A 14,456-nucleotide genomic window follows, 5' to 3' on the forward strand; every position below is an offset into this window, starting at 1 on the left:
GAGCCCCATTTCAAGAAGCCAGATTGGAACCAGCCCTTCTGTGTCCACAAGCGTCTCCTCGGATCCCAGGGCCTGCACCGCTGTGACTTCACCTGGAGGTAAGTGCTTCCCACTGGGCCAGCGCAGACTGTGTGCATGTGGCCCGCTGTGTTGTCCCAGGAGGGGGTGTGGGATTTGTGGTCCCAGGGTCTAGACTAAAAGTGTGGTGGACCCCTCTCCTTTTATCTATTATTTGGCTACTGCACAGAGTTTCACTGTAAAAAAAAGATTCTTTTGCCATTACAAAAAAATGTTTACAGAACTGCCATATAGTGTGTGTGCATACATGCAATAGTAAGTTGTATTTATGCTTTTAACTCACACGGAATTGTTTTTAAACTTGTGACCATCAGGTTTGGCCCCAGTCAGTTGCTGTAAGTTTTCCTTAAAGTTTAACCTCAGTTATATGTAGGATGGAAAAAAAAAAAAAAAAAAAGGCTGCACACACATCGTCTTTGAAAGAAAAAGCAGCTTTTTTGCTTCCTTTAAGATGGGATCCCAGGTTTTGGTCAAATGGAGTGTCAAGTCCTGATGGTTCACGACCAGGGACAGTGCTTCCTCGGTTTCCCCAGCCTGCGCTTAGAGACTGCCGCCTGAGTCTGGTTTCAGCCCATTGAAGAGCTGTGCCCTTGCGGGGAATGGGAGTGGGGAAAGGATGGTTTGCAGGGAAACGGCTGCATCTAAGACCTTGCTTGAGCACTGGCCACATTCAGGTGAGGCATGCACTTGGCGTGCCCTTTTCCTCACCTGCATGTGGGGCTAGAGCACCTCCCTGGGCAGGCAGCCATGAGACATGAGATTTCAATTCAATGTGTGCCTGTGCTGGGCACATAATGAAGACCAGGAAAGGTCCATTTCCTTCTCTTTCTGATGGGTGAGGCGCCAAAAAAAGTAACCAGTTCATTTGTTAAAAATCTAGCAAGGATCTTCAGTATGCTAGTTTATTGGCTACTGGTAGAAGGGTTGTTTCGGGGCCAAACAAGTTGGAGGGAACAGAACTGGCTGGCCATGCTGTTGTGGACAGGACACCGTGGAAATAAAGCATTCGGTTTGTTATTCAGTGTTTATTAAGTAGATTCAGTCTTATATATGATATACAGATTCAAAAGAAAAAGGATTCCACATACTTATGAAATCAGTGCATTTAGCAAGTAATACCATGGAGATAACAGCTCGATTAACAGCTCATTGGTCTTTTGTTAAGTGAGGGGAGAGGGAGTTGGCCTGTGCTAGTCATTCCACAAACAAAACAGAATTGAGTTGCATCACATAGAGAAGACACATTCTAAGAATTAAAATATTAAGCCACATTTACTGGAAAAACTCACTATAGAGAACACAAATCATTTTTATAGAGCATTGAGGAGGAAGTCCTCACCTGCTTAGAAGAGCCACGTTAAGTTGCATAGGTGCATATCTGTAAAAATATAATTTAGAGGTGAAGCCATTGACGAAGTAATAGAGTCACCTTTAAAAGTTGGTGCCATCTGCTGTTTGCCTTAAGTGCCATATGCTTACTGTCTGGAGCCCCCTGCCCCTCCCCAGAGGTCATGCCTCGTGAACCAGCTGCCTCTAGGGGACCCTGAAGAAATGCTTCTACCATCTGCACTGGAAAGTCTTAAAACTCATCTCAGGTAGAGAACTTGGCCTCTTCCCAAATGTGTCTAAGGGGATTGGCAACCCTCTTGGGTTGTCCCTGAACCTTGGGTGGCTTGATCCTAAAGGTCCCATGAGTCAGCATGACCTTCCCATTCCCAGGCTGCCAGGAGAAGAGCTCTTCCCACCCCAGCTCAGCAGCCAAGTTCTGCTGTCCCGTTTCACAAGTCCACGCAGTTACCCTCCCGCCGCCGCCAAGAAGTCTCCCTTCTGAGCCCTGCTCTTAAATGGACCACATGACACAGGCACATGGCCATCTGCCGCACAGAGATTTTTCTGAGCTTAGATAAGTATTTTTCAGCAAATCCGAGTTCTGTGTGGTATAGGGTTTTTGTTTTTGTTTTTAGGTGGAAACGTAGGTAAAACGTGAGAGGTTTTTGTTTTGTGGCTTTGCTAAGCAGATGAGCTTAGTGAGGTGCACCTTCCTCCTCAGGAGCGAGTCTTGCAGGACACACAGGGACCGGGGCATCTGTACATGTAAACAGTACACTTTCACTGAGTCCAAAATTAGGAGCAAAAATACAAAGGTTCACATTGGTCTTAGGTAGATACAGGCGAAAAAGGACTGAGCTGTTTAGCTCATAAACAACAAAAACAAAGTTTCTAAAGCACCACTAAATTATATAAAAATCAGACCATGGACGGATTGAAACTGGTATTCTGGTGAAATACTTTACTATCTTGTAAAAAGTTTTACAAAAAATTACAAATTAAAAGTATCAACCCTCTGAGTTCAAAGCAGCATTTTGAAAATGAACTGGTAGTTAATCCTATAACCACCCCTGGAGTGGAAAGTGGCCCTTGGGGATTGGGATGGCTGGGTTCCTCCTCTTTGAAATCCTCTAAAACCTTTCTAACCCTCTGCCGGTCCCCCTCCCCCTCAACACTGTCCTCGGGTATAAACTGAGTGGTGACGACGAAATGAACTGTAGATGGGTTATACTCTTACTGGTCTACTAAGATGATCCACCACTAAGACCAAATCCCCACTTCTCCTCTGATTCCAACCTCGTGGGATTAGTCCCCTGCGAAGACTCTGGAATTGGTGTACTACTCTAGCGTTTCCTTTTAAACTTAGGATCCCAAATCATCAATCTGTGTCCTGAGGCCCTCCGTAAGAACTGGCTGTGGGCGCTCCCTTGGGGGAGAAGGCAGTCCCCAGGGTGGGGGAACAGCAGTGAGCGAGGTTCAGCAGAGCCAGCTCTTTGGTGCTCTCCCAAGTCAGGAGGAGAGGGACGGGGTTGATGCTGTGTCTTTTAAAACAAAAGCGAAACTGAACAAGTTCCCTGACTGGACTAGCTAATGGAATCCTGCTTCCACACAGTAACTTGCTCCTGCTCCTGCCATCACGAGAGCTTCACGTGGAGCTTCACCAGGAAGGAGCCCACCAAGAGGTGGGGTCAGCGTGACGGGACCCACAGTCCTGGAGGGGCTCTGGGAGCCCCAGTGGGCCCTGACCACTAGCACTCACTTCCTCTCTGACACACACTGAACCTACACTGTTTACGGCAGTGCTCAGGCTGCTGAAGGTGGTCAGTTAGGACAAGCTTGGCTCAAACCACAACTTCACACTGTAGCCTATACCGATCTTCACATTGAATCCCTTGTGTCGGGGGTGGCGGGAACCCCTTCCCCAATCTTTCTCACTCCTGTCTCTTATGAGAAGCGAACCATTCGTGCCTGGCCCGGGTACTGCCTTCGGGAGGAGAAACGACATGTTAAGCAGTTGATATCAAGAGTTCTAAGTAAGGCGGCGATTGTCTCTGCCAGTTTTCAACATTAAGATTTTCACAAATTGCCTGGGGTAACATTTTGCAAAAGATCTACTGATTTGTAGTATCGTTCACACACAAAAATAAATATTTACATAAATTCAAACGTCCAGGAGTAGTACTGAGCAGGTGGGGGCTGGACGTGTGGACGCTGGGGTGTGGGGGCGGCCTCGGGGGCTGGAGCTTGTGCTGTGCTGAGGGCGGGTCTCGGTGTCCTGACCGGAGCCTGGGGCCTGGTTGGATGGAAGGCAGAGGTGGTGTGGCCGGGTGGGGTGCTGGAGGCCACTTAAGAGAGAAAAAGCCACCCTCAACCTCCAGGGGCTGGAAGCAAGCAGGGGGACAGGACCCCCCCACCCTTCCAACTTTCTGGAATCTGGGGCCCACAGCTCAAGTCCTGGATCTGAGGAGGGGGAGGCGTCCTCGCTGGAGCCCTCCCTGCCCCTCCTGAGGGCGGTCTGCCACAGTGCCGGCGGGCAGCTGGCTGCAGAGAAGCTGGTTTGGGGGGGGGTGGTGCCTGCTTTGGGGTCGAGTGGCTCTCGAGCCTAGGGTCCCCCTAACCCAGGCTCCCCTGGGACCTCTGCTCTGAGGAAGGAAAGGCAACGGAGGGCTTCTGCCATCTGGGCAGGGGCGGGCAGCAGCGAGCTGCTGCCATGGCTACGGAGTGTTGCATGGTGCTTGTGAGGTCTGGGCAAATCCCTGGTTTTAGCAGCACTGGTAGGTATTGCACTGAGCAAGAGGAAGTGCCTACTGGGGAGGAAGGAAACCAGGCCAGCCTTTTGTTTGCCCTTTCTCACACTCCAGGGATTATGGGTTTCTTCTAGGACTGGCCCCTTCAGAAGGGCTGGTCCTTGGAGAACCCCAGTGGCTTCTCCATTTCTCTGATGGTCCCTTTACTCCAACCACGGGGGCAGGGGGGAGGGAACTACAGTCTGCCTGGTAGCTCACAGCTGCCTTTTCTGACAGCCAGGGTCCCTGAAGAAACAGGGGCCCTTCAAAGCTGCAGGTGTCCGAGGGGCCAGAGCCCGTGCAGAGAAGTGTGCAGACCTGGCCCCTGGAGCAGGCTGAGGGCAAGGGCCCTGCTGACCAGCTGCCATCTCCCAGCTCTCTGTCCCGTCAAGTGCCGAGGCCAGGGGACAGCCAGCGGCCACTCGAGAGGGCCAAGGTCCTCCCAGGGCTCCAGCTCCTGGCCTCCTCCTCTGGACTTAGCTCCCGGGCAGACACCCTTGGGAGGGGAGGTGGGAGATGGCCGTTCAGAACGGGCTCGGGGCACACCCTGGAAAAGCCCACGCTGGAGTGTGAGGTAGAATACGGGTGACCGTGTGCCTGGGGCGTCTGTGGGGTGGGGGGTGGGGAGCCATTTTTTTCTGTCTTTGCTCTGCAGTGGGTGTGAGTGAGGCCCTCCTGCGTGGTGGTGCTGGGCACTCAGGGCCAACTGGCCCGGCGCCCCCACCGCCCCGCCCTGCCGGCCCCCAGCCCGCGCCAGTGTAGTGATACGGAACGTTAGGTCACAGGGACACAGCCTTCTGATCAGACACACACAGACTGGCAATCTGTACAAACACAAAAGAATCCATTTTCAGAAAAATAAATTACTAAGGGGAGAGGAAGAAAGGGTCCACTTTGTTTTTCTCAATAAATATGCAATTCTGCTCACCTAAGACTTGAAAGGTAATTATCTGGGGGTGGGGGGGTCTAACATCAGGGCCCACGAAGATGATTCTACATAGAGCTGTGGCCCCAGCGCCTCGTCAGGGAGGGGGCGCCCAGCCCTTCCGAAGCTGCCCCGTTGGCCTCTTCCAAGCAGGTCAGAGCACCCGTGTGGTGAGATTCCAAAAAAAAAAAAAAAAGTGTCCTTGTGCCCAGAGTCTCAGGCGCTTGGAGTGTGGCTTAGAAACAGCTCTTTTGGATCCACCTCTTTCAAAAAACAAAAGGTACCAAACTGGTGAGGCGGGACGCCGGTCCAGGGCTGGGAGAGCCTCCTTCCTTAGGGTAGTGCACTCCACGAGCCGCAGGGTCAGTTCTGCTGCAAAATGAGGTTTTCCAGTTCATCTGCCGAGCGCAGCAGGAAGGCGGCAGACTCTCGGTAGCCGGCGATGAGCTGCCGCACGGCGCTGATCTCGGTGGGGCTGAGCTGGGCGGTGGGCATGGTCCGGCTGGTGCTGTTGCTGGAGGGGGTGGGCGTGGGCGTGGTGGAGGTGGTGGAGGCCCCGCCTTTCATGCTGAGGTCCGTGGGCCCTGCGGACAGGAGAGCCAGGGTGAGGGGGGGCATCTTTCCCCTCTCCGGGGGACCTGAGACCCTCATCTGTCTCCATGGTTGTGCCCCTAGTGCTTCGAAAGGGTGGGTGTGTGAGGGTCGAAAGGTAAGATGGGACCCAGAGGTACCCTCCAGAGAATTCACCTTCCCTTTGCTTGTGAATAGTGGCAGCCAAGAGGGAGCCTGCAATCTAACTGAAACATACAAGGGAGGTGTGTGTTGGGCCCGGGAGGGGCGGTGGGGTGGGGGGGTAGGGGGTAGGGGAGCGAGGTTCCTCTCTGTCTTTTCCAAACAGCTCCGCGGGGTGGGCTGTGGGTTTAGAGTCAGAAACCCAGACGGGCAGCCTGCTCGGCCACTCCACGGCCAACTCCTAACTTCCCTGGGCCCCCGGCCCTCAGCTACAGCACCAAGAGGCTGTTGTGGGGCTGAGCTACACTGATGAACCCCTCAGCGAGGCCCGGGCTGCTCAGCCTATGGGAGGGCCACTGGGAAAGGGCTTCCAGGAAACACAAAAACGCCTGAAATCTGAAAAGCATTCTTTCCAGGCGTTCAGCGAGAAGAAAGCCAAGGGAGAGGGTCTGGAGCTCAGTGTAGGAGCTGGAGCTTCCCTGGGAAGCCTCTCACCCAACTAGGTCCCTCTGCCCTGCCTGCCCTGCCCTGCGCTGAGGTTTACCTGGGTGTTTGAGGCTGCTCACCCTGATGAGCCAGCTCCTCACTACCCCATGGGTTCTGATAGCTGGTTTTACTCATCGTGGCATCTACAGTGGCAGTTTTTTGTTTTTTTGCTGCGCCACAAGTCTTGTGAGATCTCAGTTCATGACCAGGGATCGAATCTGGGCCATGGCAAGGAGACCCTGGAATCCTCACCGCTAGACCACCAGGGAGCTCCCTACAGTGACAGTTTATGTTGCCATAGAGACGGATAAACTTAGCACTGGAGACACAGACGGAAGTAACATCTTGGGAGCAATTTTGGAAACAACTATCAGTAGTAGGAACCTGCTTCAGCCCCCAAATGGGGAAGAAGTTGGAGTCTAGGATGGGATGGTTTGTCACATGGGGCTATTTCCTCTCTCACCAGAGAATAGGGACGCCAAGGAGGTCCTAGGAACTGGCTCGATAAGGAACATCCTTGGACTTGAGGGTCAAGGGAAGTCTTAAAACGCAGGCGGAAGGACTGGAGGTGTGAACTGCTGGGAAGAGCAGCCAAGCAGGTGGCTGACGCCTACAGTGGTGGCTGCCAGGACAGGCTGGAAGCAGGCGGGGACTCTGCACTGGGTCCTGGCTGTGGCAGAGTTAGGTGCCCTCAGGACACTGCCTGGGGATGGCAGTGGAAGGCCGGAGCACCTGCCACAGCAGTGTGAGCTGGCCCCGGGCTTCTCTTTCCTCCCTCCACCCCCAAGCCTTTTCTTCTTTACTCCTGGGCTCAGAGCAGTCCTTCCGTCTTTCCCCGGGGGCTCTGGTTACTCAGGGTGTTGCTAGACGGCAAGTTGCCCAGCACCCCAGGCAAGACAGGTGAGCCTCAGTCTATCTGGGCTGATCTGGGTTCCCTGATCCACTCATGAGCTAAGTGAGGGGCTCTAACCCACTGACAGGACTACCCAACCAAGACGCCAAACTGACTGACCCCCTCATGTTAAGGGCTGTGGCTGGGAGGACAGTGGAATTGGGGCTGCATGCAGTGTTCTTCCAAGTACTGGACCGAAACAGGATGTGGCTGCCCCAGGCAGGAGGTCAGCGAGCAGAACTTGGCCTCTGTGACCTCACTGTCCACGTCTAAGGAACCAGGGGAGACTGAGCTAGTGGCCTGCCTTGAAGCCTCTCCGGCAAGTGTGAACAAGCAGGCTCTCTAGAGAGGTGGAGAGCCCTGGCAGCTGTGGCCTGAGACGGGCCCTGCTGTGTGGCACCAGCTGGGGGCTTACCACCATTGCCCGTCGCCTGGGAAGGGCTCTCCCCGGGCACGACAGGGGACTCTTAAGTTCCCTGCTGCAGCTCCTTCTCCAGACCCACTCTAACCGGGTCCCCACGCAGCAGGGTGGTCGGACGGTGCTTCTTCCTGGAAGGAAAGCAGCCCGCCTGGGACAGCCCTCCCCACCCTGCCTGCAGCCAGCCACTCTGGCCGCAGCCTCAGGGATTAGGGCCAGGCAGCCTCTTATTTTAGGTTAAGAGGCATTAGGAAGGATGAGAAGTTAAGCCCAGGCAGGAATCCTTCAGGGACCCTCACATATTTCCCCATGGTGGGGAGCAAGGGAAGTGGCGGGTGCTTGAGCTCTCTACCATGGGAAGGGACCCACGAGGGGTCTTCCTCCTGCGGTCAAGGACAAGGGCTTGAGAGGAAATCTCAGGCACATTCGGCCAAGACCTAGAACCAGAGTTCCCTGGCCTGCGGGCGGCACCTTCCTCTAACCTGCTCCTCAAGCAGCAGCTTGCTGTCACCATCAGCTCTTCCTCACTTCTGAATGCCCCCAAAGCACGCTGCTTCGGCCTCCTGGCCCCCACGTTAAAATCTCACCACAAGGGCGGACAGCACAACTCACAGCCTCCTTTGCTTAGAGCCTATCTGTGGCTCCCACCACACATAGAACAAAACCCAAATGCCTGACCCGAGAAGCCCCAGGATCACCCCCAGCCGCCCTTGCCAGCTCCCAGGCTACTCTCCATGGGGGCACTTCTCTTCCCAGTCACTCCCACCCCCCAGGCCTCCGTATGAAAGGGCCCGAGGCCTCACTCAGGGCAGCACCTGGCTCCATGGGGAGGTTTGTATCTTTGGGGGGCTGTTCCTCTCCAACACTGATCTGTGTCCCGTCTGCATCAGTCACCTGGGAAGAGTTACAGAGAGCACCTGGGGGTGGAGAGGGGACAGATGGCGAACCACTCGCTGCCCCCAGGTGACCTAGACGGGGCCCCACAGTGCTCCCTTGAACCTTCATCTCACATGTGAGGTTGTGACCTGTGGCCTGGCAGGGGAGGTGACCTGCCTGGGGCTGCATCCTGGCTCTGCCATCAACGCTGGGAGACCTGGGCATGAGACCTGGTCATTTTCAGTAAGACGAGTGCCAGGTGAGGCGCTGGGACTCTGCTCACAGTGGCAGGTGGAGGGGCAGGGAACCAGGGGGAGGCCCAGCAAGCCTCCTGGGAGGCGAGAAAGGAGTGGTATAGGTAGTGGTTTATTTTAACCTTGCCTTCCGATCTGGCTAAGAGGACGAGATGGGGAGGGTCCCTGTAACACAGAGGAGTCACTTTCCCGGCAGCCTCTGTCCCCACCCTCCCCCGCCACCAGGCTGCTGGTCAGGGGGTGCAGAGCCTGGTGTCCCACACTCACCATTACTGTGATTTCCTGTTTGGAGGGAGGCAGGAGGCTGCAGGTTGCTGCCCAAGGCCCCGTAACCACGGTAACTGTAGTTGAGGCCACCGTTGACGTACACGGGGTCCTGGGAGTAGGAGGCTGGCAGTGAGTAGGTGGAATGGGTGATGGCTGTGGAGTCCCGGGAGTGCTGCTTGTCCAGGGCTATGGGCTCGTCCTGCGGGGCGGGAGGGAGGCGCTGGGGAACCTCAGAGGCAGCCAGCCCTGACCAAGGTTCCTGGACAGGGGGGTAGACGGTGGCCCCAGATTGGCTGGGACTCTGTGGGGATCTGCAGAGCTCTGCCTCTTTCCCTGGCTGCCTTGCCCAGGGCGTCCCCCAGACCCCCATCTCTCTTCTATGTTCTAGGCAGATTTGATCCGTTCCTGCCTGACTGAAGACCCTCTTGGGGCTCGAGACAAAGCCCAGAGGCCTTTCCGAAGTCTGCAAGGCCTTTGTGTCTGGGCTTCTCTGCCTCCCCTCTGCCCCAGCACCTCCCCCGTCTGAGGACACCCTCCCTGCTCCCTCTGCACCAGGGGCCCTGGGACCTGCGGGGTGGCCGAGGACGCCCCCCAGCAGCTGGCAGCAAGCAGGCACCTGAGAGGACTGGTAGATCTCCAGACGCATCCTTTTGGCTGCTTTTCTTGTCTCACTCTCGCAGGCAGCTGCCAGGATGTTTTCTGCCATGGCCGAGGTCAGGTGGGGAGGTGTGGGTCTGGTCTGCAGACAGAAACGGGGATGGAGCCAGTGTTGGGGTGCAGAGTCCCCTGGCGAAGAGGTGGGCGGGGCAGGGCTGGAGTTTGAGCTCCTCTGTGAACCGGGAACCACAGTGTCTGCTTCCAGAGGCGGGGGCTGGGGGTGGGGAATGCTGGGGGCTCACCATCTCCATGCCATTCTTCTTCATGCGCCGGCAGGACTTGAGGTACGTGCGGATGCGCTTGCGGGCCCGTTCCTGGAACTCAGGGAACTGCCGGCTGCACGACTCGATGATGGCCTGGATCTTCTCCTTGGGCTGCTTGGAGATGGGCACCATGCGGTCCAGGTTCTCATCCACGAAGAGACGCACGAACATCTGTGGAGGACATGGGCGATGGGAAGGGCTGGCCCGCTGCGCCCCCACCCCAGCTGTCCCAGGCGAGCACTCACGTTGAAGGCCTTGAGGCGCTCAGGGTCCATGCCCTCCGAGTCGTTCATCTTGTCATTGTCCTCATGGTCGTCGTGGTCATCGTCGTCGTCATCTGCCGTGGGCGCCCGGCCCACTGTCAGGTCCTCGGGGCAGCCACTGACTTCGGTTTTGATGGAGTCGTAGCTCCCCGAGCTGTAAGGGGGGGACTGAAGAGGGCAGGGGCAGAGGGTCAGGTCACGGTGAATGTGGGGACTGGGGGGTTCGGGCACACCCAGCTGCCCCGTGAGCCACACTCTGAGGTCCGGAACAAGTCACTTTCCTTCCTGCTCCCTTCACCTCTGAAGTGGGGACAGCAATGCGGCTACCCTTCTCTGGGCAGCTGTAGGAAGGACCCCCACAACCGTACCCCACAACTGATGCCCTGGAGCAGCTCATTGGAGGGAGTCACAGCACCCACACCACGACCTGCCTCCTCGTGCAAGGGAAAGGCAGACACAGAAAGGGTTCCCGCCACCCGTCAGCCTCTCCTGCTTGTGCCAAGATCCATTCTGGCTTCAGGGTTTTCCTCCCACGTCCCCAGGGGGCTGCAACCCCGAGCTGACAACCGAGCTGTCACAAAAGCAGCGAATGTGCTGTCTGTCGGGGATGGGGAACAGATGGGCAGGGAGAGAACCAGCCAAGGAGACGGCCATCATGCAGAGCATCCCCGCAGTTCCCGGGCTGGGCTTCTCCCGTCTGCTGCCACTCCCGGAAGTCACCGGGAGCCTGATGCAAAGCCCATGTGTAGAAAGAGGAGAAGGAACCAGGCCCAGCCCATGGGGCAGCCACCCTGTCCTGCAGCAAGAGCAAAGACAGGACCCCTCCCCTGCCCTCCAGAATAAGGAGCCCTTCCCTAACTCTCCTGGGAATACACTTCCCCACTCTCCTCCCTGCTTTTCCCCTCTTTTTCATCCTTCACAGCTCAGTTCCCCTCCTGTCTCCTGCCCCCTGCCAGACATGCCCTGGTAAGGCCAAAGACCACTGTCGTTTGCCTTTTAGAAAGTTTGTGGCTTTGGCGAGTCCTGACCGGCAGTGTCCTGGGAACACGGTCTCTGCCCTCACGGAGGATAGCTTCTAGTAGGTGGCCAGCCACAGGAAACAGATCAGACCCTGCCACATGGCTATACAGTGGCCCAGATGGTACCCAGCTCTTGCTGATGAACAAATGGATAAAGACAGACACTGGCTGCTGCTCTGTCCGGCAGTGGCTGCCACCATCAGCCTCCATGTAACCACACCCAGTAGGCTCAGCCCTCCCAGGGTCCCTGGCCTTGTGCCCATCTCTGGATCATACCTAGCGCCCACCACACCTAGTCTCTGAAGGGCCAGGGACACCCAGGTCCTCTGGCCTCCTGCCAGGCTATGTCAGACTCTCACAGGAGGGTCAAAGGTGCCATGGGTCAGTCACATTCCCAGGCACTCCTTGACAGATTCTTAGCCAGGGTGAGAGGAGACAGACTGTAGGTGACACTCACGCTCCCATCTCATTTCCGTGGTCCACACGAGTGGCCTGAGGCCACGGCGGCCACCTCACTCATGCTGGCTCTCTGCCTGCCGTGCAGAGGCTGTGCCTGCCACTGGGGCCCAGTCAAAGAGGGGAGGATGGGGACTTCCCTGGTGGTCCAGTGGTTAGGACTCCACACTTCCAATGCAAGGGGCACAGGTTCGATCTCTGGTCGGGGAACTAAGATCCTACATGCCACAGGGCTCGACCAAAAAATAAATTGGAAAAATAAAACTGGAGGGGGAGGACAATGCGCTGCCAGTCCTGGCTCTGTGGTCTGGGCTCGGGTACACTGACCACATGACGACTGTATAGAGACTCCTGTATAGAAATGCCCACGAGAGATACCACTGCAGGCCAGCACTAGTACCCACCCTATACCCCCTGCAGAAGACAAAACAGGCCCCGGGAGTGGAAGAAACCTGAACAGGGGCCTTGGCTGGAGCCCAGGAGAGTAGGGGTCTGAGAAGGCACCCCTGCCCCCAGCTCCCCCCCGCCCCCGGCAGGAGAAAAATGCCCCCTCCCCAGGGGAGCTCCCGCACCCAAGGCCGCACTGCAGGAGATCTTAGTGGTCTGGAGGTGACCTGCAGAAGTAATAGGAGAAGGTGGGGGAGGGCCAAAGGGGGGGGGGCATCTATCTGCCCCCCTCAGACTGGTCTATTGGATTTTATACCTCCATGTCCCTGAGGCCACCAAGGCCTCAATCTGCACCATATGTAAAATGGTGACAAGTGTGCAGACCAGTCAGAAAATGGGAGGTCTGGGGCTTCTGCTGAACGAAGCCCTCCTGACACTGCTCTTCACAGCGGACCCTGTTCTGGAGGCGGAGGGCCGGCCCACACGTCCCTCCCCACCTCCACTAGGGCCCAGGTCATCAACCTCACTTCACAGATGGGGACGCAGGCGGAGAAGTAAGGGGCTCGCTCCCGTTTCAGGGCCTCCCAAGGCAAATGATGGCACAGGGGCCCTGCCTCCACTGGTGGTGGCCACAGCCCCGGGTAACACGCGATTTCACATCAGCCTCAACCCTGCTGTGTGTACAGGAGTGGCCGAAGCTCACAGCTGCGGGAAGCCCGCAGCCCCACACACCTCGGGGGTGGTCTTCACCCCGTACTTGACGCGGCTCCGCAGTCCGTCAGCGCCGCAGCCATCGGAGGGGTAGGAGGGCGTGCCCAGGGCCGAGCCCTGCGGGAGCTTGTCACACAGGTTGATGGGCTGATCCTCGGCGCTGGCGGTGAAGTCCATGGGGGCCACGGCGCCGTTGCCGTTCATCTCGGGGAAGGCCGGGTCTCCCTGCGTGCTGCTGGAGGTCGACGGGTTCAGGGTGGAGGAGCCATTACCGCTGCCGCTCTCAGAGGAGGAGTCGTCTGGAATGAGAGGCCTGGGTGTGAGGCCCCACCCCAGCACCCACTGACCCCCGAGACACCCCCAGGGACGTGGCCGGGGCAGCTCAGGGAAGTGGTACTTGCCCCGTGTAGTCCTCACGAGCATCCCTGCGCAGGTTAGCGTTGCTGTCCCCGCTGGAGGCTCCAAGTCTTACCCCAGCCCCGAGGTGGTGGGGGTGGGGGGGGGGGTAGGGTCCCACTGCCAGAAACCCGGGCCACCAGGAGCAGAGCGGCCAGGGAGTGTGCAGCGCATGGTGGCCTCCTGCCCTCCACCCCCACAAACTATTCAGCTTCAAGGGCCTGGGATGAGCGGCTGCCGCCTCCAGTCTAATCCAACCGGTGCTGGCCCAGAGGTCCTCTGACCAGAGGTTGCACGGGGCCTGGCCAGGGCCCCCCTCTTCCTCTGGCTCACCACTGCCTCACCTCTTCACACCCTCTTCCCCACAGGACCCCCTCCCCACCGCAGACCCTGGAATTTCTCCACCCCCTGACTTGAAGGATGGCTCCACTGTGACACCCTTGCTCCCAGCAAGCAGGCCTGGGCCCAACCCTGGCAGCCTGTGTAGACACAGACCTGCCTGCCCGCATGGCCACACGACACTGGACACCCAGAGCCAGGGCTGCAGGGTCTCTGTCCGCCGGCACCTCAGTGGGCCATCCCGCCTTTCTTGCGGTGACACCCCTACAAAGCCCTGTGGAGGGCGCCCCCTGCTGCAGAGAGCGCAGCATTGCCGGGGAATCCAGGAGCACAAACTTAACTCGGGGGCTAGATCCTTTCGATGAATTCCAGGCTCCTTTCCCTGCCCCCAGCCTCCTGCTTGATCAGCTGAGAAGGCAGAGGCCCAAGCTCCAGTCTAGCTCCCGGGGTCACTCTCAGGTGAGTACCGCGCGGCTCCTGGTGGCACCCAGGTGCCCGAGCGGCTCTGCACATGCCCCTAGGGTGGGTGGGGGAGGGGCGGCCGCAGGGAGCCCCGACCCATCCCAGGACACCCCTTCTTCCCCACCCCCCCCCGCCAGGGTCGCGCACGACCCCACCCCCACCCCTCCCAGCCCGCAGATTATGAAGATTTAGTCCTTGGTGCTGGGCACTGGGCACGCGCAACTCCCGAGCGTCCCCATGGCGACCGAGCGGCTCTAGCGCGCCAACCAATCGCTGGCCTGCCGGTTGCCCAGGGGCGGGGCCAGGCTGCCCATCAAGCAGCCAAGGCCCAGGGCAGAGGGGGATGGGACAGCCTCCGCGCAGCGGCACCCCTCCCCCTCGGCTGCCGCAGGTCCCCTGGGCCAGGCTGCCCCTCCTTCTCCTCGTCTTCCTCTGGGCAGTCTCTGCTCCCTCCATCCTC

General features: G+C 57.7%; 1 protein-coding gene across 10 annotated transcripts in view; it reads right to left on the reverse strand.

Annotated features, from left to right (window-relative positions):
• Positions 1 to 1,088: 1,088 nt before the first annotated feature.
• The window catches only part of NOL4L (nucleolar protein 4 like), a 129,573-nt gene continuing 116,205 nt past the window's right edge, over positions 1,089 to 14,456 (reverse strand). For 4 of the 10 annotated variants that reach the window (XM_043883583.1, XM_043883589.1, XM_043883591.1 and 1 more), the window contains 7 exons: positions 12,821 to 13,098; positions 10,209 to 10,394; positions 9,943 to 10,134; positions 9,660 to 9,782; positions 9,044 to 9,242; positions 8,462 to 8,563; positions 1,089 to 5,702 (listed from right to left, as the gene is read on the reverse strand). In XM_043883583.1, the coding sequence (XP_043739518.1) occupies positions 5,482 to 5,702; positions 8,462 to 8,563; positions 9,044 to 9,242; positions 9,660 to 9,782; positions 9,943 to 10,134; positions 10,209 to 10,394; positions 12,821 to 13,098 (1,301 nt within the window). In that variant the 3' untranslated portion in view covers positions 1,089 to 5,481. Of the gene's footprint in view, positions 5,703 to 8,461; positions 8,564 to 9,043; positions 9,243 to 9,659; positions 9,783 to 9,942; positions 10,135 to 10,208; positions 10,395 to 12,820; positions 13,099 to 14,456 lie in introns of those variants that run through there. The other 6 variants (XM_043883585.1, XM_043883592.1, XM_043883584.1 and 3 more) reach the window with 5 other exon arrangements.

This window comes from Cervus elaphus, chromosome 23 (genome assembly GCF_910594005.1).
Source record: "Cervus elaphus chromosome 23, mCerEla1.1, whole genome shotgun sequence".
NCBI classification, from domain to species: domain Eukaryota; kingdom Metazoa; phylum Chordata; class Mammalia; order Artiodactyla; family Cervidae; genus Cervus; species Cervus elaphus.